Source organism: Phaenicophaeus curvirostris, chromosome 6, assembly GCF_032191515.1.
Source record: "Phaenicophaeus curvirostris isolate KB17595 chromosome 6, BPBGC_Pcur_1.0, whole genome shotgun sequence".
Taxonomy (NCBI): Eukaryota; Metazoa; Chordata; class Aves; order Cuculiformes; family Cuculidae; genus Phaenicophaeus; species Phaenicophaeus curvirostris.
The window spans coordinates 35,264,171-35,289,731 of NC_091397.1; the positions used below are offsets into that span (position 1 = coordinate 35,264,171).

Genomic DNA, 25,561 nt, shown 5'->3' on the forward strand with positions numbered 1-25,561 from the left:
CTATTAACCTCCCAGATAGTAATACAAGAACGCAGCCTTCAAGAAAGAGATGGCGCTTGATTTTTAGACAGAGTTATGGTAGGGAACATGAGAGAAGAAACAAAGCTGAGAGTCATCAAAGCATGTTTCCTTCCACTTTAAAAGTGGAACGAGTGATGTCCGCAGCATTTATGTTGATGTTCTGGGAGAATCTCATTTATTAAAGTTTCAGGTTTAGAAAATAAAGATGAAATTTCTACCCGTTGCTTTATAGCTGCATGCTCTTACACAGGAAATCAAAGGAGAGCTGTAAAACATTGCCCTTGATGGAAATGCATTTTCCTGCTAGCAGACTTAACTGTACTGTATACGTGAATGTATGTATATTAAACGAAACAAGAACAAGATGTGTTCATATTGGGAAAGAATCCCTGCAATATCCCTTAAGTTCCTTACCCTCCACAGAACATCCCAAAGCCTACCAAAAAGCTGTCCAAACCCTGGAAACATAGTTGCCGGCTGAGGAAGTTGGTTCCCAGGCTGATGAGCAAGCTATGTTTGCCCTGTTGGTATTATATCATATCCATACTGTATAACTACTATATCAGAGATTAAAAGAAGGTCATGCTGTATTATGAACCACTGTCTTTATTTTTAGTATTAGATAACTTTTGTCTTTTTTTCCCCCTACTGATTCTCTTTATGTCCTAAGGGCAGATCCTTTCTCTTGGGTCAGGAATGTAATAAGGCAGGTTTTCCTCTCTCCAGGATATTGTGTCTGTCTTGCTGTGTTTAAATTGCCACAGAAAGCTCTTCTGAGCGAAATACAGTATTTCTTTGTACAAGAGCCAACAATTGACGTATCCTTGGGGAATTCTCTGTCTTTAGCATTTAAACATACAAGTTGGATATGTTTAACCTATTGATAGACAACAAAGACAACTACAGAATTTATTGAGGAGAACAAAAGGAGAAGCAGAAAGAAAGCATCTTTTTTTTTTTTTTTGTCTTGGCGACTGAGAACTTTTGTTCCTTTGTTAGTGCAGAGGGGTGAACAAAAAATAATCAGACCTATATTTTCAGCTGAAACAGGGAGGTGAGGAGATAACAATCTTGCTGGGTTGTGTCCTTCCTATTAGCATATTCCTGTTTGTTAGTAATACAGTTTCACATTTAGAGAATGAGACTTCTCCAAGCCTATACATAAAAAAAAAATCATTTGATTGGCTGTGTTTTGCTTAAACAGCCTTTGAGGTAAAAAGATGACTCCTGCACAGGCTTATAGTAAATATGCAAATGTTCATTCATTACTATCACTTTGACTGCTCTTGGCCTTTGTGCATTCCTTGCTTCTGAACTTTTATGCCCCATGAGACAAAAACAGTCTCTTTACATGTGCTGCACTGACCCAAGATCTTTAATACAGTTTTAAATATGTCTTTAAACCCAGTCCTCTCCCAGTGTCATCTGTACTGGCCCACCTGTTGACCCCAACTGTTTGTTGCAACCTTTCTGAGATTCACATGGGAATGCTCCCTCAAATGCTGGAGTCAAACCGGCCAGATTAACCCAAGCCCTTCAGATCGAGGCAAGTGAATAAGCGGTTTATGACCTATTGAGGCAGTGATGTTGGAAGCTAAGAAAAGGTGATTAGCCGTTAGGGGCAGAACCACTCCGTGTCTCAGCACAGCCAAAACATGATGTGATCTCACTCACCTCCTGCAACTTTCCTCCTTTCTTACTGTTTCCATCCACTGTTCCAGCTATTGGTTTCCATGCTGCCATTCTCCTGTGCCTGCAGTCCCCATCCATATAGTTCCATGGGCTGTCTCAAGTTCTAAATCATCATTATTTTTCAGTTGACTTGGGCTTCTAATTTTGATCCCTCTTTTATTGACTGCTATTGCTAGTTCTCAAGGGGCAGTGATGGGAATCCAGAACAGCACAGTAATAAATGAGTTTCAGGCATGAATTCAGCTGGAATGCTGACTGAGGTCTAATTTTTTTCTTACAATTAAGTATTAAAAGTCATGTACACAGAGTTTGTGTAGTAAGTTTGTGAAATAACCTAAGTTATATTTCCAGTTTTCCACATAAACTTCACTCCTTTCTGAAATACCTTCTTTTTGACTGAAAAGTTCTTTATTTGGTGATTTGATTTTTTTTCTTAATGAGTAAAACCCTTTTAGTCACACTGCAGTTATAAACATTTGCAGTACATTTTTTATACTGTTTAAAAAAGTCACACTCCTCTCTAACACATGTAGCTCCAAAATATCTGATTACTGAAATGTGATATGCCACTAGTCCTCATTTAGGTTTACAATCATGACCAAATCTAGGGGGAGTGGGAGACAATTTCTTAATAGTGGAAAACTTTGAAAGTTAAGTATTGAGGTTGAACGACAAGATCAAACATTACAGGGTGAGGAGTGCAGTGTGCAGACGGAGTATTTAGTGCATTCATTACACACAGAGGAAATTGCTGTGCAGTGCTTTTAAGATCCACCTGATTTTAACTGTGGGTATTCCATTTCAGCAAAGATGTCAAGACTGTTGACGCCCTGACCTGCTTTGGGCCACATCAGCGGATGGTGTAAATTGTGATGTTGCTAATAAGTGTTAGCAGAGATCTGTCACAACATTTCTTAAATCTTTCATTAACTATGCAAGACAGCCTGAAGAACTCTAATAGAATAACAATAAATGCATCCACAGGAAAGGAAGCAAGAGTGGAGATAGTTATATAGGCTTTTGCCTATGCAGAAGTGCAGAGTTCTTCATATAGCTATGGCTTCAACTTGGCTTCAGGAACTGCGAGCAGCTTAAACATTTATGCTACCATAAAGGTTTAAAGCCGCTTAAGTACTTCTTCCATCTCAGGAACTAAAAATGGCTTAAGTACTTATGCCATCCTAAGGGCCTGAGGTCAAAAGCACTCTCTTGACTTGTGCAGCAGGGAGGAGACATTGTGGACAGTCTCCTGTGGTTGTTCAGCCTAGTTGTGCCTGCAAATGATCTTTAGTAGGGGAAGGACAGAAAGGATCCATACCTTTTTTCTAGCAGATAAAAGGAAATTAAAATGCATGCATTGTTCTAACAGCTAGTCTCAGGGGTTAGAGAGAGACTTGATTGCAATGACTGGAATGTGTCCGAGAATTTTGCTGGGGATTTCAGTCCATGGAGATGAAGTTTTTTTACTCCTCACAATGGGAGTTCTATCACCACAGGAAATTCCCTGCCTCACCAGGACCTCCTTTCTTTTCTGACTTGTCTGCAAAGCTTTTTTCTGTCCATCTTGCCATGTATCATGGAGTTAATCTTTATCAAGATGTTAATGAGATGGTAGAGAGGCCTTCCTGATGTTATCTTTTAGTAGCCTGACTACCTAAAATGGTAATGCAGAGCAGTGATGAGCTGTGGATTGCATCCCTGGGGAGCAGGCAAGCATGGGTATTTGTTCAAGTGCTACCCTGTCACTTTGCTGAAAGCTGATACTCATTTTGCAGTCACTCAGATATCTCAGGAAGCTGTGTGGGTCAAGAACCTCAGAAGTGTGCACACCACTCATGAGCAAGTGGCTACGTTCAGTGGGTATCAAAGACCTCAATACTTCTGTCTATGTGGGCTTTTGCTTTTCTGGGCTTTAAGTCTCTGTCTCTATGGCTACTATGTGGCCATAGTAGCAGATACAATTTCCCAAGGATTTTTATTAGGAAGGGTACATTCACGAGTTATGAGGTACTCATGTTTTGGTAATGGTCTCAAGTACAAAGTGCAGGAGAGATCTGTACTTATAACTAAGTGATGACAGGCAAGTTTGAATTCTGTTACACTGAGTCTGGTGAGCTCTGGTGTGCTTCACACTATTGTGGTTGAGAAGTTGAAGTTGTACTAGATCAGGTAGAGGGGAGGACCGAGAGAGCTGCTAGAGAGGGATGGACTAATGCAGTCCTGGATGAGGCAATGAGAAACCTCAAAACAAAATGACAGACAGGACACATGGACTTCCACACCTCAAGCCAAAGCAAGATGTGAGAAGGATTGAGGACTTGATCATCCTAGAGAGCACCAGAGGGAACCAAGTCATTTAATCTAGCAGATGAAGACGGAGAGGATAGTGTTGTCTGTCAGTTAGTTGGAGTGGGGGAAGGAGAGAAGCAAACGCTGTGCAGGGAAGCAGAGCTGTTGAAGCTAAAGGATAGTGCTGGCACAAGAACAGATGAGAATAAATTGGCTGTGAATAAACTGAAGCAAGAAATTAGTTGCTAACCAGCAGAGGAGTGAGTTCCTAGAAGAGTTGTCCACTGGGAGCAGAGGGAACAGATCACCAATGTACTTAGAAGATGAAGCTTGCTCTGTTCATGACTGGATTATGTGTAGTAAGGGATAGGCCTGATGACCAGGAAGCCCCCTCCTGTTTCTAACTGTATGTGAGCTTAAGGACAAGTCCATACCCTATGCAAAACGCTACATAAGAGTACTCCCTGCAGGATTTATCAGTCAGGGACAGCTAATCCCCTTCCAAACCAGCCTCAGAGCTACCCAGTCTGTTACAGCTAGACACACTTTCCTCTGTGCAGCCTTGTGAGCTCCATGACTCCCTCATGCAGCTGTGGGATGAGCTGTGTTTAGCAGGTGTTCCACTGCAATGACTTCTCGACGTTCACTTTTTGTTTCCTATGCAGCAATGCAGTGGCTCTGACGGGCTTTCTGTGGCAGTACAGTCCAGGGGGACATTTGTGCTAGAAGATGGCTTAAACACTGCTTCTGTTGATGTCAGTAATGAGGTTTAGTGAGGAGGTATTTAGCACCTCCTTTTTTAATTTTTAAAATGAAGGAAAATAACTGTGAGAAGATGAAAGTCTAAAATTGCCATTGTATAATTGGAATTAAATCAATTTTTTGCAATGGTGATGTGCCTTCTGCTGTGCCACTAACTTAGCACATGACACCAATACAGCATGGTCTCTTCCTGGTTTTCTCCAGCATATATTACGAGATTTTCCCAATGTTTTCTGCTTTATCTGCCATAACGCTTCGCTTTCAGATGCAATCTCTGTTGCAGATGACAATCATTCTTTTTTGTGTTGTTCCAAAATCATTCCACCAGTTTGAAGAGACTTTCCTCCTGCTGTTTGACTACTGTGAGAGCACGTTTTTCCTTTGTTTATGTATTGAATAGCTACTGGGTACCAAGCAGTCAGCTAGGATATGCTTAGATACTTATGGAGGAGAGAGATGGAATACTTCCTACCTCCAGTGTCAGTTCACATAATCTCTTACAATATGGAGTTGCACATATGGTGTGCATTGATTATATGAGAACATGTATTGAATAGAATTTCTGATATGTGAGCATTTGTGCTTCCAGGACACTGCTGGTTGTGCTTCCTGTTACATCTGGTTTTTGAGCTTCTCCAGTAGATGTAATAGGCCAACCTCAGCCTTCATTTCAATGAATTTGATGGCCTTTTTTTTTTTTTTTTTTCCTCTGGAATTGAAATCCATCTTAGAGCTTCTACCTTCAAAGTCAGGGCATTCTGAGACTGAAATCAATATTTAGGTCAGCTCCCTCTGTTCTATTTGGGGTGTTTTGGAGCCAAATGATAATAGCAACATTTTTTAAAGAAACAAAAATGAGCCAGGACAGACTGAGGTTTAGTAATGAGCATTGAAGTGGCATGAAAGTGACTGGTATTCTGCAAATGACCCCTATTTAGCAGCTTTTTGAGCTGTGTGCAATGGGAGATAGCTAGTAGAATTCCAGCTTTTCATGGGGGCTTTTTTTTTTTCAGGACAGAAATTCTTAATAATACAGAGCTGGTGCTTCAGAGCCTTATGTTAGCAACCCTGACACTAGGGAGTAATATCGTTTGCTTTCATGCGCCTATTTACTGTAATAAGGATTACCAATGTAAGTAAAACTTGCAGGTTTAGGCCTACAAATTTAAAATAAAAGCTTTTTCACATCCTTAAACTGCATCAAAATTCAATTTCACCAGGAAAAAAAAAATCCTTCTGATCTAGTCCCTGGAATGTGACATTTCATGAGTGTAATAAGGTTACAAACAGATTATAAATTGAAACCCTATAAATCCTTATTGTACTGTACCAAAGCTGCTGCTTTGCATAATACTCTTATTCCTGACTGTTCTTTGTTTTACAAGCTCAAAACTATTCATTCCATCTCATAATAGAGACCAGGGAGCCAAAACCACCGTGCAAAATCCAAAGGTAATTATCTGAGTCAAAGAACATGAATGCCGGAGTTCACAAACTTCTGAACTTCTCTAATTGCTGTTGTTTGCACAGTGAGACCTCCCTCTTCCTTTAAACATGTTGTAAATATAACATGTCTTTTCTGCCTAATGATAAAAAAATCCAGTGTAGATTTAGTTCCTGTTTCATATTTCTATACTTCTGCCTGCATGTCCATAGCAGATGACTGATCAGTTTTCAAATAGTAACTTCAGAGAGTGAGGGCATTTGAATCTGCTCCTGCATGGTCAGGACTACAAATGCTGTGAATCTCCTTGCCTGAGAGCACTGCATGTTTCTGCTGTTGGCCTTACTTGTGTTGTTTTAATGTCTAGCAAGTGTCTTCTTCCAGACCAGACTTCCAGTGTTTGGGCACATTTATAGGTCTGTTAAAATATCATCCCTCTGCAAAAAGCAATTCAGCATCTCATCAGAGATCTAAAGAAATTACGAAGATTAGCAGATGACATCATAGGCTTGTTTCTCCTAGGCTTTACCTGAAGGTGAGGATTCTCAGAGAGGCTGGATAAGAACGAGATAACTTTGCAGGTGAGCTCTTAGAAGCCACTTGGAGCATCAGATCAATGAGAGAAAACTGTTCAAGGAGGTGTTGATTGTAGGAAGAGCAGAGGGGGTAGGAAAGGAATGACAGGTTAAGAGAGCAGGACAGATGAGCATGGAGGGACACAGTTCTGCAGTGATCATGAGATACTTGACAGGTGAGCCAGTGAAGTGACATAGAGGCAAATGATCAAGTCACCATCCGGGGCAAGCTTTGTCAGCTGCTGCAGTGAGCCTGGGCTGCAGAGGAAGTGAGGAAGGGAGTTTTGTGCCCATGAGAGAGGCCAGTTTTATAGGATGCTCTACTGATGGATAAAGGCTAGAGGTCTGGAGGGCAAGGAGCAAGCTCATTTTCAGGGTTAAAAAGAAAAAGCATCCTATTGAGGATTTATCTGAAAAGTGTCTGTAGTGCCTAAATGCCCACACAGTGGGAGGTGAAGGAAGATTGTGTTGTGAACTGATTGAACCAGCCTTGAAGTTTTTGTATCAAGTGGAAAGCCTGTGTCACATGCTCAGATTTTCATTTCCCTCCTAGCTGTGTAGGTTTAACCAAATAACTCACAGCCTGTAATGTTTACAGAAAGTTTTCACTAAGAATTACTTGAATGCATTGAGTTTTGTCCCATTACTTCTTTCGCTTTCAGGAAAGAAGAGTGCACATTAACTTCATTGTACGTTTCCAGTGCCATTTCACAGCACAAGGCTTCTGCACACTTTTGGTATAGGTGTGCGTAGTATGAATAGACTTGAGATCTGCACTTGAAACATAAAGTCCTGCGGATTATGTGTTGTATGTTGTCCAGCACATCTGTTCTGCACCCCATCACAGCTTTTAAGAAATGGCAATAAAGTCTGAGAAAGAAAAAATCAGACATCTTCTATAGGCAATGCACATCTGTTTGCTGTGGCAGTGCCACATAATTGTGAACTTAAGTGATTTACTTGGTTTTCTGATTGTTTTCAGGACTTCAGAAAAGATCAGGATTATCTTCTTTGTGTTCCACTATGAACTACTGAGTTTCTGCACAGCTGGATTTTTTTTTTTTTGTGAGCTACTTAAGGAGTAGATACAGATTTCATCCCTGTGCTGTGATCAAATATAAACTCTGGAAGGATTTTGTCTAGTACCTTAATGGAAATAATCACATTCGCTGAGAAATGTGGCCATCTAGTGGCCCAGCTAGCAAGCGGTGGTAGAAAGTAAAGCGATGGGGAAGTCGCAGAGAGACGCAGAGTTTCTCCAGGAGTCTGGGAGGATGAGTTAGGTAGCTCCTGCTGAAAAGCCAACCTTCAGAAACCTCTGAAAGTTCAGGTTTAGGGCGCTTTTATTGTTCTTCTGAAGGTGTGCAAAAATTCAAATAGTTAAACCTTGTAAAAACAAACCAAACTTGAGGCTGTCCCTGATTCATCTTCCCATTTCTGCTCAGAAACACAGTCAGTGAGAATTAAATCCATATTCAAATGCTCGGGTGAACTGGATCTTAGTGAAAGAAACAAGCTACTTCTCTGGAAGAGTTAGAGGTACACAGCCCCAGCCTGTCTCTGCATATGCTCACGCAGATGACACTGACCACAAGACATGTGCACGTGTGTTAACAGGTTTGCGGCAGGTGTTGCTTCCAGAGACTTTCAGAGAGAGCCGTACTTGGCAATGGCAGAAGCTGGCTTGATGGATGCCTCTGTGCGGTTTTTAGTTACTGTAGTGTGTAGGGTTTTCTTTCTGTTGCCACATGTACACTAGTTCAATACATTTACTGAAGGAAAGTATGGTGAGTTAAAAGTTTTGGTGGAAATTTGGTTTAGCAGTTCTGTTGATTTTTCAGGTTGGAGGACATGTTTTTATGGGCCTGATTTTTCAAACCTTGTTTGTGTTGAGTGACACTTAAGTAAGGCTTCCCTGATCTGGGAAAGCATTACTCAATGTGAATCACGCAAGTAGTGGTGTGCATGAGATTGTCTGGGGTTCATTTAATAGCCTGTGTCCCTGAGGTATGATCCAAAGCCTGCTGAGATCAGTAGAAACAAATTCATGGGCCTTAGTGGACTTCCAATAAGATCTGTAATTTGAACCTCGTGATTGCTTTGGAGCACAGACAAGCTTCTTACTCTTGGTACCACAGGATCCTGGTTTATACCTGAGCCTCAGGTGCCGTTCCACTGTGAAGTTACAGTAAGGCTGATGATGATGTTACATTTCTGTTAAACTCTAATCTCTCTTCTACCCAAACAGCATATAAACAATGACCATATACATGGTGAGAAGAAAGAGTTCGTGTGCCGATGGCTGGATTGTTCCCGGGAGCAGAAACCATTCAAAGCCCAGTATATGCTGGTGGTCCACATGAGGAGACATACAGGGGAAAAGCCACACAAATGCACTGTGAGTAAAGGGGGCCAAGTTCCAGGCTGTGCAGCAGCTGGGGCTTTGCAGGGAAGAGAGTGGTACAGATGCTGCATTTCCTGATCTCTTGCCTATCATGCATTTGTTGGAGAAGAGGCTACCATGTATGTTTTGTTATCCAGCTTGCCCAGATTACAGGAGATTTAGGAGAGGGGATTCACTGGATAATTTGGCCCACTTCCTCAAGTTTAAAGTGCAGTGAAGCCCGAAAGGCGTTATTAAACAGAGCTTAGTTTGCTTCATTATTTAAAAGAACTTTCTCTTAGAGCAGGGTGTTATTGCTGGCCCCCAGCCTCCTAATGACTTTGCAATGGATTTCTGTCTTAGATGAAGTACACAACTACTATAAGAGAAGTTTTACATAATGCTGGAAGCATTTTAATTTGAGCTGTGATGGGCTTTGCCTGGGTAAAATTAAAATCCAACAAATCAAAACAAAATTACATTGGGTAATGTTATAAAGGCTTGGAAAGTCTCTCAACTTTTATAGGTCAGCTTTTACTGTTTCCTGCAAGTCCAAAGATTAAAATTAATACAGACTGACTTCTTGTCTGCAGTTTGAAGGTTGTACAAAGGCCTACTCCAGACTAGAAAACTTGAAAACACACTTGAGATCTCACACTGGAGAGAAACCATATGTGTGTGAACATGAAGGCTGCAACAAAGCTTTCTCCAATGCATCTGACAGGGCCAAGCACCAAAACAGGACTCATTCCAATGAGGTGAGTAATCACACCCTCAGAAATCTAATAAAATTTGGCATCAAACAGACTTAAAATGGGGTCATAGCAATTTATTACAGAGAACATACACAAAAATCCTCAGCAACTTGAAAGGACTATGTTTTAGATGGCCGTATGGACCTAGAGAGGCTGCAGGTTGTTTTATTAAGTGTAAGAGAGGTTTGTGGGAGCGATATAATGAAAACACAGGCGTTAACCAGGGGCAGATCCTGATTTCCTTGAAAAGCTGGGCTGGTTTTTCCCTCCGGAGCTGGAGGGGCTGTCCAGCCTCTGGAGCACATCTGTTGCCTGGGCTCGTGGGGACACCTGGCGGCTGCCGAGCCTCAGATACTGTCGTGGCTACCAGAGTCTTCCTTGACTGGTTCCAGAGTCGCCCTTGGCTGCTGCTGTAAAGGTTTCTCAGGTGTTTGGAAAATTTGAGTTGCCTTTTGACCTCTGAGTCATGCCTTCTCCTACCTCTCTGGGCTATTTCACTCTTTATTTCCACCCTTTTCAGACCTCGTGGAGTAAGGATGCAGTGGAAGGAATTTGATCTTTCTCAAGGAAATCACCTCTGGCAGTCACAGCCATTTCCCGAACTCTGAGCGTAACACCTCTTTATTGCAGAGTGTTATCTGTTACTGCTGCCCCCTCTTTCAGAAATCACACCATCTCCATGCCTTATCCCTGGTTTTCTGTCCTATTTCAAGTTACACAGAGAATCACATAATCTCTATCTCATATCTTAGAGCCCAGTCTCTTCTCCTTGACCTGTCCTTATACTCCTTCACCTCTAGCCTAAACCTGGAAGAACTGGAAGGGCAGGATAGACCTGCATGGTGACTGTTATGTGAAAACCACAGCAGCTATATCCATTTTCAAAAGGCTTGTGTCCTTCTCTGTCTTTCTGTCAGGTCTGTTGCAGGAATTCACTAGGGCTGGCAGAATGTCTTGAGAATATTCATCTTCTTCTAGTCCTCTGGTCCCCACAGCATCTCTGAGTTCACCCTGTACTTGCAGCGTGTCCTCTCGTCAGCCCAACTGAAAACTGCCCTGAAGCCCTGCAGCAATTTTGTGAATTTTCATTCTGGTAGAAGGAAAATCACCACGTCTTGCCACTAGCTGGCTGGGCTTTTTGTCATTCACTCTCTGAACCAGTCTGGTTTTTGCCTAGTTAGTGAGTAAGGTCCTCTGAAACTTAAAGACATGACCTTTATTGTCTGTGTTTTAAGATTAGGATTTCGTATCTTAACAGTAAGTCACCAAGAAAAATTTTCTGCTACGCATCAATTCTCATACACGGAGCAGCAAGAGCAAATGAGAAATGTCCCTTACCATTATTTCACAATGAAACAAATGTTCTTAAGCAGTGGATACTGATGGAGTGCCTTGAGTACTGTGGAAGGTGAAGACCCACATCAGCACTTTCTCCTATTGCCATTTGGGTTGTTAGTATGTAATCTATAGACAGGTTTAAAAGCAGCTGACGTACCTTGATGCAGATACGCCTTACACATGTAGAAGAGAGCCAACTGAGAGAGATGTACTACCATAGCATCTTGAGAAAACCTACCTCAGTAGCAGCTCAGCATCAACTTTAAATTGCTCGTGATATTCATTTTTGCTCCGATTCAAGTCGATTTGAGTTTTTTCCTGTTCATGTCAGTGGAAGCAGGCTCAGGCCTTAGACAGCCATGAAGAATCTACATTTGTCAAAGGGTCCACAGTGCCATGTGTAAGCAGACAAAGAACCCCTTTGAGGAACTCTGCATGAGAGTCTTTTTTTTTTCTCTTGAGAGCTAGTATAAATAAGGCTTTAAAAGAGTGGTTTCTTGGAAACAATTCAGTAATAAAAGTGAGCGTATGACACTTCGTGTTTAGGAAGGGTTCAACTCTTCTTTCCAATCCTCAAGAACAAAGTCTGTGTCAAATTATAAGACAGTAGATTTACTTCATTGTGCATTGCTTAATAAACTAGGGAAATTCAAAGGCAAAGGAAGCAAGCTTTAAAAAAAAGTTATTAGTTATGCAAGTAGCACTAATAGTACTAGTACATATATTGCTGCAGAGTGAAAATTTTTATGGTACAGTATCCTGTGTTTTGACATTATATTGGTGATCTGAAGGAGCCAGGAAAAGAAGAATTCTTCCTCAGATAATCCCGCCTGAGCAAATGTCCCAACGTGTTTTGAAGGGGGTTGTTTTCCTCTGAGCTAGGTACTGGGCATGCTTATAACAGGGTATCAAACTGCTCAGAGCAATGGACAGGATAGAAAATGAGGCAAATCTTCATAAATTGCCATAGCTCTGTTGACTCTTCTGCTACGATAAGTCAAAGCTGTGCCAGTTCATACCATGAAAGACTCTGCTCTCTGTAAACTATGCAGCCTTAATGGGTACCTTCAAAACCAAGGGAAATTAGTAGGTATGACTAGGCATAGTCACTGCAGACACCACAAATTAGATAACAAATTCACTGTCAAAACGTGTAACTGTAACACCAGCTGTGTGCCAGGGAGCTTTTCAGGGGTCCCATGTGGAATTAAATCTATTTTAAGTTTTTTTCCTGTCTTGTCAGAAACCGTATGTTTGCAAGATACCAGGCTGCACAAAGCGCTACACAGACCCCAGTTCTCTCCGGAAGCATGTGAAGACTGTGCATGGTCCAGAGGCACATGTCACGAAGAAGCAGCGGGGAGATATCCACCCGAGGCCTCCACCACCGAGAGACCCAGGCAACCACTCTCAGACCCGGTCACCAGGCCATCAGACTCAGGGTGCAATTGGTGAACAGAAAGACCTCAGCAACACTACCTCAAAGCGTGAAGAATGCCTCCAAGTGAAAGCGGTCAAGTCAGAAAAACCAATGGTATGCAATACACTGTCCTGCTCCCTTTATCCTTTTCCTTCTTGCAACCAGTTAATAATTTCTTTATGAAAAGCTCAAGTCCTTAAACTATGTGTCACAAGGTTAGGTTTGGTGAGGTTTTCTTTTTCATTTATATTGTAAAATGTTTTTAAAGCCTAAGAAATAGCAAATAAAAAGATTACATCTAGTCTGTGCAATATGCAGTAAGTACAGTGTTGGCAACTCTAACAATAATTGTTTTTCTTAAAAGCTCCGTCTTTTGGGATCAGGGTATTATGAGAAAAGCACAGTTTTCATTATTATAAAGGCATTTTTTTCAACACTGCTGCTTACAGAAGAAAGTCAAGAGAATGTGAATACTGCAGGCTCAAAACCAGAATGTGAAAAAAAACAAGTCCAAAAGACTAAGATGATAATATTGATTATGATGATTTTTAGATAATTTGGGGAAACAATCATATTTTAGGGATTTGAGGTTGTCAGGTCATGGATCAAACGGAAGCAGGATAAATTTACTTTCTTAAACAGCAGGAGGAGATCTTTTCATAACATTTGATCTCTATTGTGATGTGACCTCTTATGTTAATCTCATATTTAATTTAACTTGACCCAGTTAACCTAATTCCCATTTAGCTAAATTTAACTGAATTAAGAATCTCTGCAGTTCATTTCACTCATTGCCTTAATATATTACATTAAACCAGTATTACCTTGAACTGATGTCAACAGGACCTAATTTCATTTTTTGACATGCTATCTTAAATAAAGAAGAATTTTATCAGCCTGCATTTCATGTGCCATCCATCCTCTCCACAAGGGTTAAAACTAGCAAAGGCAGTCATTCCATCCTCTTCCACATCTGAGTCTACAATTCATCTGGACCCAGCACTTGGGGACTACAAATATGAGCCCTCCAAATTCTGTGCATGTTGTTGTTAATCATGCTGCACTTCAAAGTGATTACTCATTGAAATCAAAGTTACTGCTATATTGTGCCGAAGGCCCTGAACAGTGGAGTATTAATCCTGAATAAAGAAACTTCCAGGGGTCCAGAGTTAACTTCCCCTGAAGCCTAACAGACGTCCTCTACCATCTTTGGTGATAACTACTTTAGGCTACAAAGGAACAAAACCCATTCCCCTCTTGCTCAGCTAGGTAAATCTGGAGCATTACTGAGGCATGTTGAGCATAGGTGGTTTTAACATGAATAACATTTGCAGAAGAGGGTTATCAATGCTGATTGCTTACATCGTATTAAATATTTCTCATGGAAGAATATTTCTAAAAACAATTCTGTATTTCCTGCTTTTCACTGCTTGTATGAGTTAAGATGTATGTTAAGTTTTTTCAACTAATCCAATGTCTTTTCTGTCTAATGCTTTTAAATGTCTTGTTCTAACTTCCTAAGGACAGTGGGTAATAAGGTGAGGGCATTTTAATTTTTCTGCTGTTTTTCTTATTGCAACATTATTTATGTCTTTTTTATTTTAGCCTTCTGTCTATTGTCCAATCATTCCTTTATTTAGTAATGTGGAATTCATTAGACTCATTCACAAATGTAATGTGCTGTGAGCATTTTGCAACACTTGACATGTGAAAAATCTGGCTTATATTGGTGAAATGTCTTCAGAAGTGTCTTTGTACCTTCCTCTCTAGATAAGACACCCATTTTTTTTCCTGTATTGCACATCTGAAATAGTATATTCCCCATAATACAGTTCTTAATTCTGTAGCCTACCTCTCTGTGATCTTGACATGTGGCTACAAGAACAGGCTTTTGACCATTATTACTCTTCTCCCACATGACACAGAGCTGTTATCGAGAAGCACAAACTCTCTTCTGCATAATCACTGTTATTTCTAGTCTTGTCGCCAAATCTGCCATGGCTGGGATTTGGAAGTGAACTTGTACAGTGTGGCCTCATAAATTCTAAGTATCACTGTTCAAGTTAGAAGTAATAAAATAGTTATTGCATCTTAATGAACTCCTCAGGGGCATATGAAGCTACAGAAGTGCCATGAGTTGGTGTCTTCATTCATTGATATTAAGTGAGAGCTGTCACTGCTACGTCAGGAATTCTAGCTAGCATTCATCAGTAAAACATACAAAAAACCAATCACAGACTGGCAGGAAAAAAAAATTTAAAACATAAGCCCCCAAAGTGAAATACTTGCATGAAACTGTTCTTGGGAGCAAAATGCATGCCTCACTGATTTGTGATCACACTGATACAACCTACAGTAGGTATTGCGTCCAGAAACTCCTGTCTGCCTTACTGTCTGTCTTGTCTGTCAGTCCGAGTGTTTCAGTTTGTCAGAGACATTTTCCCATTCTCTCATGAGAACTTCATGAATTTAAAAAATAAATCAAGGCCATATTTCCCCACAGCAAGAATTCTGGTAGAGCAGCAGGCAGCACTGTCTGTTAAGAAAGAAGCAGCTATTGTGGTGGCTTTATATCCCTGTAGATAGGCAGCCTGTACTGTGCACTTAAATTCTTAAATTTAAAATCTTAAGTTCTAATTCGATTGAGTAAATCATTGCCTTCTTGATTCAGGGCAGAGGTGGTATGAGTTGGGTATAAGAGGAGGTGTAACTTAGACCCTAGTGCTGCTAGGGTCACACAACACTGATAATATGATACAGTATTTTTTGCACTGATATTTTGTCCCTGTTTAATTTCACGCCAGCATTTCAGGCCAACCACCACTTGTAACAGTGAGCCTTAAGCTTGGAAAATACTTACATTCTTTAGCCACAAGTCTAACTGAGAAAATCCAAATTCCAGTGTTATTGGAGTCTTGTCTGTTTGCTTGCTGCAAGCCTAGCAGTGTAAATTAGACCTTGTAACATGGCCAAATTCTTATTTGGTTTATTGAACTGCAGTTTCAGTTGAGAACAGTACATACCTAAAGTAGAGTACCCATACATACAGGCTTACAAATGACGTGAAATGATTGAGGCAATTATGGGAATAACTGAAATAAATGTCTCATATAGATGTAATGTATACTATCAGAAATATATTAAAAGGGATTTTAATCTCAGGTTTTGCAATGGCATTCACTGCAGTTAAAACAAATATCTAGAAAACCTCTTAATGAATGGTCACTGTCATCATTTAATGCTAAACTTTTCTTTTCATTTGGTTTTCTTTGGCTCCATTTAGACCCACATTTGCTGTAAATGCTCCTGTTAACATCGTTTGCTTAATCCTCATATTCTTCTATTTCTTGCTTCCCTCCAACAGACATCTCAGCCAAGCCCTGGTGGTCAGTCTACATGCAGCAGCGAACACTCCCCCATCAGCAACTATTCCAACAATGGGATCGAGCTTACTCTGACTGGTGGTGGTAGTGTAGGAGACCTCAGTGTCATCGATGAAACCCCAATCATGGACTCTACCATTTCCACAGCCACCACAGCACTTGGCTTACAGGCCAGGAGGAATATGACAGGGACTAAGTGGATGGAGCAAGTCAAATTAGAAAGGTTGAAACAAGTTAATGGAATGCTTCCGAGACTGAACCCCGTTCCACCTTCCAAAGCCCCGACCTTGCCGCCTCTCGTAGGAAATGGTGAGATACACGTAAACAGGAGTAAAAATAGTTTCTGTCTTAAAATTTGTTGCTTGCTAGTTCAATCCTGAAAACCTTGCAAAAGAGTAGTGCGGCTTATGAAGCTTAGCAGCTGTGAGAATGGTTCATAAAGTCATCACTTTCTGTTTGTCCCCTAGCAGTCCTACTACCCACCCTGAGATAAGTCTGATAGTCCCAAATTTTACAGAACAGGGACCATCAAGGGAGCCATTTATCATGTTTTAAATATTCCCTACAGTTAAAGGTTTGGACCTAAGATCATCAAAATCCTGTCTTTTTTTGAGGCAGGGCAGATAAGATAAATACCTGCCAGTTCATTCTGAAATCTTTTGGAGGAGGCCCTAACAAAACACCCTTTACATAAATGATTGGGTTGCCCTTTAAACAAACTGTTTCCACACATGTAAGTGATCATAGGTACAGATCATAGGTACTGCTACAAATAGGGTAGATAACCGTGAATGGGAGCAAGGTGAGATCAAACTCTGAAGATCTGTAGTTGTCTTTGTACATGGAGCTGCTCATTGCCAAAATGTACGTCCCTGCTGCCTCTACATTGCCCACAGCATGCCTATAGGTTTCTTCACTCCACCCAGGCATGACAGCTGAGGTTTTCTGAAACTGGTTCAATGGAAAGAAACTATGTAAAATTAAGAAATATATTTTGTTTGCTTAAAACCAAAACAAAACAAGGAAACCAGCAAAGATGTTTTGCAGTTGTTAAGAGTTATTTCAAGACTATTTCAAGCAGTCTCAGAAATGACCTTGAATAGCCTCCAATTTGTATATTTTGTCATTCCATGCAAATGCCTATTCAATTATATTTTGCCTATAAAAAGCTGTCTTATGAATGTGTCCTTCTGACACCAGTCAACTAGCTGCACTACAGGCTAGAGCTCTACACCAGCTGATGACAGTTTGTGGCTGTGGCCTATAAATTTTGTGCTGGAATTCACACTGAAATGTTGCCCTTCAGTCTCTGAATTAGCTTTTAACCTAAGAACACAGGTTTTAACTTCTACTTCTTTTAAGAAAGAACACTCATCTGATTTGCTGTGATGATGCAGGCTGTTCTATACTCCCCTTATTTCTTTACTGCGTGTTTTCTTTTACGGTTTCTGGGTGATGCCCATTTGTTTGACTGTGAATTTTACTTCCAGGTACCCAGTCAAACAGCAGCTGCAGCGTAGGAGGTTCCATGACTATTCTGCCAAACAGAAATGAACTTTCAAGTATGGACATCACTGTGTTGAACATGCTGAACAGGAGGGACAGCAATACTAGCACAATCAGTTCAGCCTACTTGAGCAGCCGCAGGTCCTCTGGAATCTCGCCTTGCTTCTCCAGCCGGAGGTCCAGCAATGTCTCCCAGGCAGAGGGAAGACCTCAGAATGTGAGTGTCGCAGATTCCTATGACCCCATCTCAACAGATGCTTCCCGGCGCTCCAGTGAAGCGAGCCAGTGTGATGACCTGCCAAGTCTTCTTAGCCTCACTCCAGCCCAGCAATACAGGCTGAAAGCTAAATATGCAGCAGCTACTGGTGGACCCCCACCAACTCCACTGCCTAATATGGAGAGGATGAGCCTCAAAACAAGGATGGCACTCTTGGGTGACTGCAGGGAGTCTGGAGTATCTCCGCTGCCTCCAGTAAATGCCCCTCGAAGATGTAGTGATGGTGGGGCAAATGGTTACAGCAGGAGGCATTTTCTGCCTCATGATGCTCTAGGAAATGGGACAAGAAGAGCCAGTGATCCAGTAAGAATGGCCTCCGACAACCTCTCTGTCCCTAGAGTCCAGCGTTTCAACAGTCTTAATACCTTTAACGCTCCTGCATTGCCTCCATCCATGGAAAAGCACAACCTTGTTCTTCAGAACTATACTCGTTCTGAGGGTGGCGTCTTCCACAGCTTCAGCTCCCCCTGTCCTCCCAGCATCAGTGAGAACATTGCCCTGGAGGCTGCTACGATGGAAGCGAGTGGCAGTTTGAATGATGAGGATCTCCTGCCAGATGATGTGGTTCAGTATCTGAATTCCCAGAACCAGGGCATGTATGACCACTTGTTGAATAACGTCCTAGACAGCAACAAAATGCATCATAGCTCAGTGTTAGGAAATAACAACCCCAGCAACTTTGACCAAGCCCCTCCACCGAGCAGCCAGCAGGCAGGTTCCGAGGCAAACAAGAGTGACTTGCCCATTCAGTGGAATGAAGTAAGCTCAGGAAGTTCTGACTTATCTCCTTCAAAACTGAAATGCGGTCAGCGCTCAGCAGTGCAGCAGACTCGGGCCTTTGGGCTCTATAACAGTGTGATGGCTCAGCAGCAGAACCTGGAGAGAAGCAGCATGGCCCAGCACAACGGTTGTCACAATCTGGTAGAGAACAATGGTTCCTATGGTTTACAGCAAAACACGGTTCTTGGCAGCGGGGCTCGCAATTCTTTCAGCACGCAGCCCAATAAGCCTTACAGTGAAACCATCAGCAGGCAAGCAATGATGTCTGGGGCAATGGACAATCCCTGTGGCATGGCAGTTCAAGGGCAGAAGATGAGAAGCAGCAATATGACAGTGAGTGGGAACCAACAAAATTTCAGCCATCCCATGGCATCCAGCGATCAAGACACCAGTGTGGTGAATGGGATGCAGAACAGAAATGTGATGGAACAGGAATATTTGCAAAACCAACCAGTCGGAGACAGCGTTCATTACCAGGGAGTCAGTCAATCCGGTCAAATGATGCCAGGGCAGGTTAGTCCTACCTCACAAAACAGCCTGTATCAAGGGCCACAGAGTTGTCCACCAATATCTCACACCATCGGTAGTCAGCCTTCAAGTTTGGTGATGGCCAAAAGTTACCAGCCTTGCTCTAATTATAGTGGCAACAGACATCAAAACATGTTGAGAAACAACCTGGCACAACAACAAGGACACGTAAGTGATGGCAACCAGACGTACAGGGTAAACACTATTAAGATGGAGATGCAAGGTCAATCACAGCAGTTCTGCTCTAATGTGCAGAATTTCTCTGGTCAGTTATATGACCAAACTACAGGCTTTAGCCACCAAGCTATGAAAACAAGTTCTTTCTTTGGTTCAGAAGCTAACTGCCTGCTGCAGGGGACCGCGACTGCAAACTCAGCTGAACTTCTTTCCCCGGGGGCTAACCAAGTGTCGAGCACAGTTGACAGCATTGACAGCAACAGCCTAGAGGGTGTGCAGATTGATTTTGATGCTATCATAGATGATGGGGACCATGTCAGCTTAATTTCAGGAGCCCTGAGCCCAAGTATCATTCAGAATCTCTCCCGCAATTCCTCACGCCTCACCACTCCCCGAGCGTCTCTTACATTCCCAGCTATGCCTGTAAGCACAACTAATATGGCTATTGGGGACATGAGCTCTTTGTTGACCTCACTCGCAGAAGAAAGCAAGTTTCTTGCTGTTATGCAATAGACATTAAAAACAAAACAAAACAAAAACCTTAGGAGATAACAGATAAAAAAAAAAAAGACTCATATTTTTTAGTTGTGTATGTATTTTAGCAATCTCATCTCACCTAAATGGGATGCGTTTCAAGTATATTCCTTTTATGGAATAAGGACTCTGAAAACCCTAAAGTGTTCTAGGGAGAAACTGTCTTCCATTTCAGTTTTGAATCAGTATTGCTACACCCCTCCCCCCGCCTTCTCTCTCCCTTTTTGAATGTCTGTGTTCTTCCTTTTTCTTCTTATTTTTTTTTAATTGTAAACCAATTTAAACGTGTGAAGTGCATGTTTTTGTTTTGTTTTGGGTTTTTTTAAAGAAAGTTCTGATGAAATGACTTCGCAATTTTTTGTTACTCAAGAGAAACTAGACCTTATGAAACTGTTACAGCTTTTCCCCCTCAACATATAGGCACAAAATAACCAGGAACAACGTGAAGTGAGCATACAGTCATTAAATCCTCTCTGGCTGCAGTGGATATATTGCACTGACGTGGAGAACCAGTTTACAAACACACTTCTGTGGAACCTTAGACTGTAGTTTCAGAGTCATGGAGCACAAGAAATTAGAAGGTTTTAGCAAATAAGAAACAAAACCATCTGCCCTTTGATCCCAGTGCAAATGTTTAAGGTCTTAATAAACACACAGAGATAGCTGTCACTGCCTTCATAATGGTATTAGGATTGTGTTGTGTTTAATCTGTTTCAGAGGAAGGAGAGGGCCAGAAAGCTATTCTTAGTCCAGCTCTCATATTTTGCAGTATTTAGTGTTATGTTTTTCAGCCTTCTATTTTAAATGACTGGATAGTAGAATTGTGGATATGTTTGGTAATTTGAGTAGTCTATAATCCCTTCATTGCATACCACATTTGTGGAGAGATGATCAGGGTCTTATGGAGTATTTCATACAGTGAAATAATGAAGTTTCAGTATTCCATACTGGGGACTTTTCTTTTCTAAATGCAAATTGTGGAGATTTAATTTGCAGAGCCACCAGTTCTTAATTGCAGCAACAATTCCTTTGCCATAAGAACTGTCTTCTGTACCCCTCTTAGCACATACAGCTCTGATAATCTTAAATGTTTTTTTTCCCAGGGTACCCAAGCTTTACAAAATTCAAAAATTTACACTGCCGTTACAAATAGCCAAGAAACAAGCAAAACGGCAATCAATGTCTGGTTACTAATCAAACCTCAAAAAGACCAACCCAACCTCTCCGTCTTGGTGCCACCAACGTGCATTTCATTTCATGGCAAACCAGTGGGTCAATGCCCAGGCTCAGTTACATCAGCAAAAATTTGAGCTAATGCACTGTGGTTTTGAAGCTACTCACTGGTAGAAATGAATGACTTTTGTTCCATAAACTCTAGCTTTTCTAGCTTGTTATTTTGCTATGCTGGGCTTCATGTCTGCTCCCCTGAATACGCAGTGCTCCTGGGAAAACAGAGTGGGATGGAGACCAATTACAACACCAAATAAGGAGTAAGTTCACCCACTGGTAGGAGCTGCATGCAGGTCCAGCCCTCTAAGGCTCCTCAGTTAAATCCCGATAGTAAAATGCTGCCATGGGGTATAATTGGTGCAGGCACTTACGGTCATGGATTTGACATCTGCAAGTCAATGAGATGGGGAAGTGTGGTCAGTTTTGAAATACAGATAAACTTTAGCAAAATTAGGAGTAGGACCAGAAGGTGAAAGTGGTTTCTACAGGCTAGAGGGCCATAGCACTCTTCTTTTGAGTGTAAAAGAAGGTGAAATACTAGCTGATTCAGGGCCTGGCATTTGAGGAATGTGTAGGAATGCAACCTCAACGAAGCCGTAGGATAGCATTGATCCGTTAACAGCTGTTAAAGTCAGAGGAGGAAGCTGTAAATCTGTAGGAAAACATCATAGGAACCCAGTGCTGGGTCTGTATTTGGGCTTATCACAACGTGTACCAAGTGATTTGCACTGTGAGCTGAAAAGTCAGAAATCAAGACAAATGTAAATATCCTACAGCTTTTATCATCATCTAGGGGCTCTTTCTCCATGTCTTTAGCAAGCATTTCTTCCTTCCTCTGTCTCATGCACACACATTCCCCCTGAACTGCTCTTTGCCTTTTGCTGGTTCCCCTCTCTGTCTCCCTACCCATGACCAAATCTCACAGCTCTCCCACAGTGGTCCATGGGCTGCATGGGGCATCGGCACAGCTCACCATGGCAAATGGCTGGTTTGCTGTTGCAAAGTGGCAAAGCTGCTCCCTGTTGTGCTCTGATCACCCTGCAGCAGCCCTGTCAAGAACTGCTGACTGCACTCAGCCCTTGCCCCTGCCCTGCTGCCACAGTGAGGAGGGATGCCTCTGGCCAGGCAGATCACCAGGGGAGGAGGGATGCCTCGGCAGCTGTGGTTGTATGTTGCAGCACTACAATACAGCTCACACTCATGCTGAGAAACAGCAGCGTATGCATGAGAAAAGGCTGTGCTGGACATGTTTCAGACGGTTCTCGGTAACCAATCACTCGCTGTTTATTGAGCCATCAATAACTTGTTTATAAACAATTTAAACAGAGAGACTTATGACTAGCTTGGGAGTAAGTGGTTTGGGAGAGAAGCCTTTTATTGTTATAGAGTGAATACATTAAAAAAAAAACCAACAAAAGTTATTTTTTTAAACACAGTTTTCCAGTTCATAATTGTATTTGCTAGTCCAATTGAAGATGGTAAGCTATTAACAGATGTGATCCATCAGAGTTTAGAAGGAGCCGTTCATATTGCATAAGTCTAAAAGGGACTGTTTGAGTAGCTAATTTGCCTTCCTGCATTTGATGAACCTTTGTCACTCACTGTCACCCCTGTCTTGGGCCAACAATGTGTCTTGGCCAAAACCATGTACTCCGTTTTGATTTGGCAAAGATGAAGAACAGAGACTCCACCACGTCCCCAGGGAGTTTGTTCAAATGGTTTATCATTTTCACCATTAAGTGTATGTGCCACTTATATTTATTCATGTGTCACTTTTTAGCTTTTAGTATCTTCTTATGCTTTCCTGGTTTATGCTAAAGAGCCTGTTTTGGTACCTCTGAGGGTAGCAATACACCATCGCCCAGTTATCTTGAGTTTTGGTTTTGTTTTGACAAGGTAAACTGGGCTCTCTGGATGTGGTATTGTTAGGCTGGACACCAGCTTTCAGTTGTTAACTTCCCACCAACAAACATTGCTCATATGTTTACTGGCATCCACCTACTGCTCTTCCAGTTAGAGAGCCAAAGCTTCCTTTTGTGTTTCTGACACATAAGTTGGCATTGCCATAGCAGCTGGAAACCCACCACTCACCCTAGAGTACTAGAAAATGCAGAAAATATTGTGAATTTCCTACTTTTAAAGCACTGCAGCCTGAGTCTGACTCACCTTTTCTTCTAATGGCTCTGTGGGTGTCTTCCAGATTCATTATTCTTGGCCTTAGGCTCACCTGCCTGTGTGAATCACACGTATTTCTCCCATCAGTTTTACTTTCCACAAAGTGGGATTTGCCAGCAAGACTTCATCCGTCAGGTACTCCCGGGTGTAAGAAAGGTGTTTTTTGCAGACAAGTCAGTGGGCTTCCAGAGGGGCTTTCCTGGCAAGTACAATGGCCCCATATATCCACATGGCAGATGATGTTATTCTCTCCTTGGGGAATGGCCCCAAATGGTACGTGCATTAAGGTGCTGACTGGCTCCCTTACTTCCAGTCATTGCTTCCCCCTCACGTCTTGATGAAATGGCCAGTTGGCTTGCCCATGCCTGCTGTGCAGTGGCTTGTCCTTCTGAGCAGCAGTGTTTATGTTCTTGCAATGTATGTGCCTTATTTTGTGCAGATCCTGTAAAAGAGAGGGACCAAGATGTGTTGCCAAATTTTCCTGATGAGGCTGTACTTGCCATTCAGCTAATAGCACATACCACTGTTAATAGTGTCTGAAATGTCTTGTAAACCTCTGGTATTCATGTGTTATTGTCCTTGGATTGGTGGAATGTCTCCTATGGAACAGTTACTGTTGTCAGTCCTGCAGATGTGTAAGATAATAATGTGTTCTTTTTTTTTTAGATTTTTTTTTATAAAGCTTGTAATCCTTTTTTTTTAAAAAAAAGAGAAAATATGTAAATACATTTACGTACAGTAGGAATAGTGTTTGGCTGTAATGGGCCTTAGTGGTCTTCATTTGATAAACCTGCAGTTATGAGCTGATGTTTCTTGAGCCTTAGGTTGATCTGAAGGGTCTGTAGCACTGTGTACATATAAACTGTACTTCTGCTTTCAGAACCACTTAGCTCTTTTGTAACAAAGAAAACAAATGTTTCTTACAATGTCAATAAAAACACAAAAGCCTTTGTACTTAAGTTCTTAGCTTTCAGCTTTTAAAATATCTCCTTGGGGGGGGAGTTATTTTTTTGGTGTGGCTGAAGAGCCTGGTTGCAATCAGCGTATCACTTCCACTAATGTTCTCTTGCTTTTCTGTTTCTGCTTCCCAGCTTGTTGCTTCACTTCACGTTTTAAAGAAATGATGGGAGAAGCAAAGTATTTACCTTTTATCTGAAGAAAAATGGCTGAGCGGTACCAGGTGGAGAAATAAATGACAATGCAGTGTCACACAGATAAGCTGTTAGAAAGAAGGAACAGACTGATCTGGTTACTTCTGGAAGAGCAGTCATTTCATAGATCAAAGCCAAGCTGTGCTAAACTATGAGCTGGATATATTATATTTTCATACTTTGCTTACCAAGGGTCTCTTGCAAATGCTCAGCCACCCATGAAGAAGCACAGAAAAAAGGAGGAGAAGCTCCTCTGGCTAGGTTAGTTTGTAGGTGTCCACTCTGGTAGGTTATTGCATAATCTGCAGAAAAGCTAGATGCTGTCTTCTTCAAATCTGAACAAACTTAACGAGTGTCCCAGTTGCGTATAGCAGTTGTGGGTGATGTCTAGTTACGTGTGGCAAACAGTATAGAAGGAGTTGTAGCGCTAATTATTTTTAAGGTCGCTGAGCTCTTCTCATTTCAAGAAATTCGGTTTTCATTGCTTGTACCTCAGCAAGACCTGGATTGCTCTATTGAGTTGCCAGTTCTTAGCTTCTGCCTTAGTACTTCCTCAGTCAAAATAGGTGAGCCATTTCCACAGCCAAGGGAAGTAACCCTGCATTGTTATTTGCTCACCTTAACTCTTTTTCATTTTGGTTTGGTTTGTGGTTTTTGTGGTCACCCTTCAGCCATTATTAAGCTTTTGTCATTTACCATAGAGCTTAAGGCTCAGGGAGGAAAAAGGGCAGAACAGAGAGCCCACCTGAGAAGCCAGTGGGGCAGGAGGAAAGTCCTGGGAGTGGTCTGTTAGGGATGAAGAAGACATTGCAGTGGGACAGTGGACTTGAAGGTGTACATGATGCCTTATCTCATGTGCTGCAACCCTAAATCCTCTCAGAGCCTGACAATGCTCCAGCATAAGCTCACTTTGAGAAAGGAGGTGGGAAGTGACAGTGGCATTCCCCCCACTTCCACCACCAACAGTATGGGACAGAACTCAGACAAAGATGCAAGGGAGCAGTGGGAAAACAAGCAGTCCTGTGGGAATGAGGATGTCAGTACTAGGATCCATGCTAACTACAGAGTTCTCATCAGGAGTTTAGATGTGAACTGAGCTCACATGTCTGAGTTTGCAGTGTTTGTGAGCCTTACCAGCCAC

At 41.8% G+C, this 25,561-nt stretch overlaps 1 protein-coding gene across 4 annotated transcripts in view; it reads left to right on the forward strand.

The window, feature by feature from the left end:
- Positions 1-21,946, forward strand: part of GLI3 (GLI family zinc finger 3) — a 209,099-nt gene extending 187,153 nt beyond the window's left edge. For all 4 annotated transcript variants that reach the window (XM_069859764.1, XM_069859767.1, XM_069859765.1 and 1 more), the window contains 5 exons: positions 9,032-9,181; positions 9,760-9,924; positions 12,503-12,793; positions 16,044-16,371; positions 17,553-21,946. In XM_069859764.1, the coding sequence (XP_069715865.1) occupies positions 9,032-9,181; positions 9,760-9,924; positions 12,503-12,793; positions 16,044-16,371; positions 17,553-19,843 (3,225 nt within the window). In that variant the 3' untranslated portion in view covers positions 19,844-21,946. The remainder of the gene's footprint in view (positions 1-9,031; positions 9,182-9,759; positions 9,925-12,502; positions 12,794-16,043; positions 16,372-17,552) is intronic.
- Positions 21,947-25,561: the final 3,615 nt, after the last annotated feature.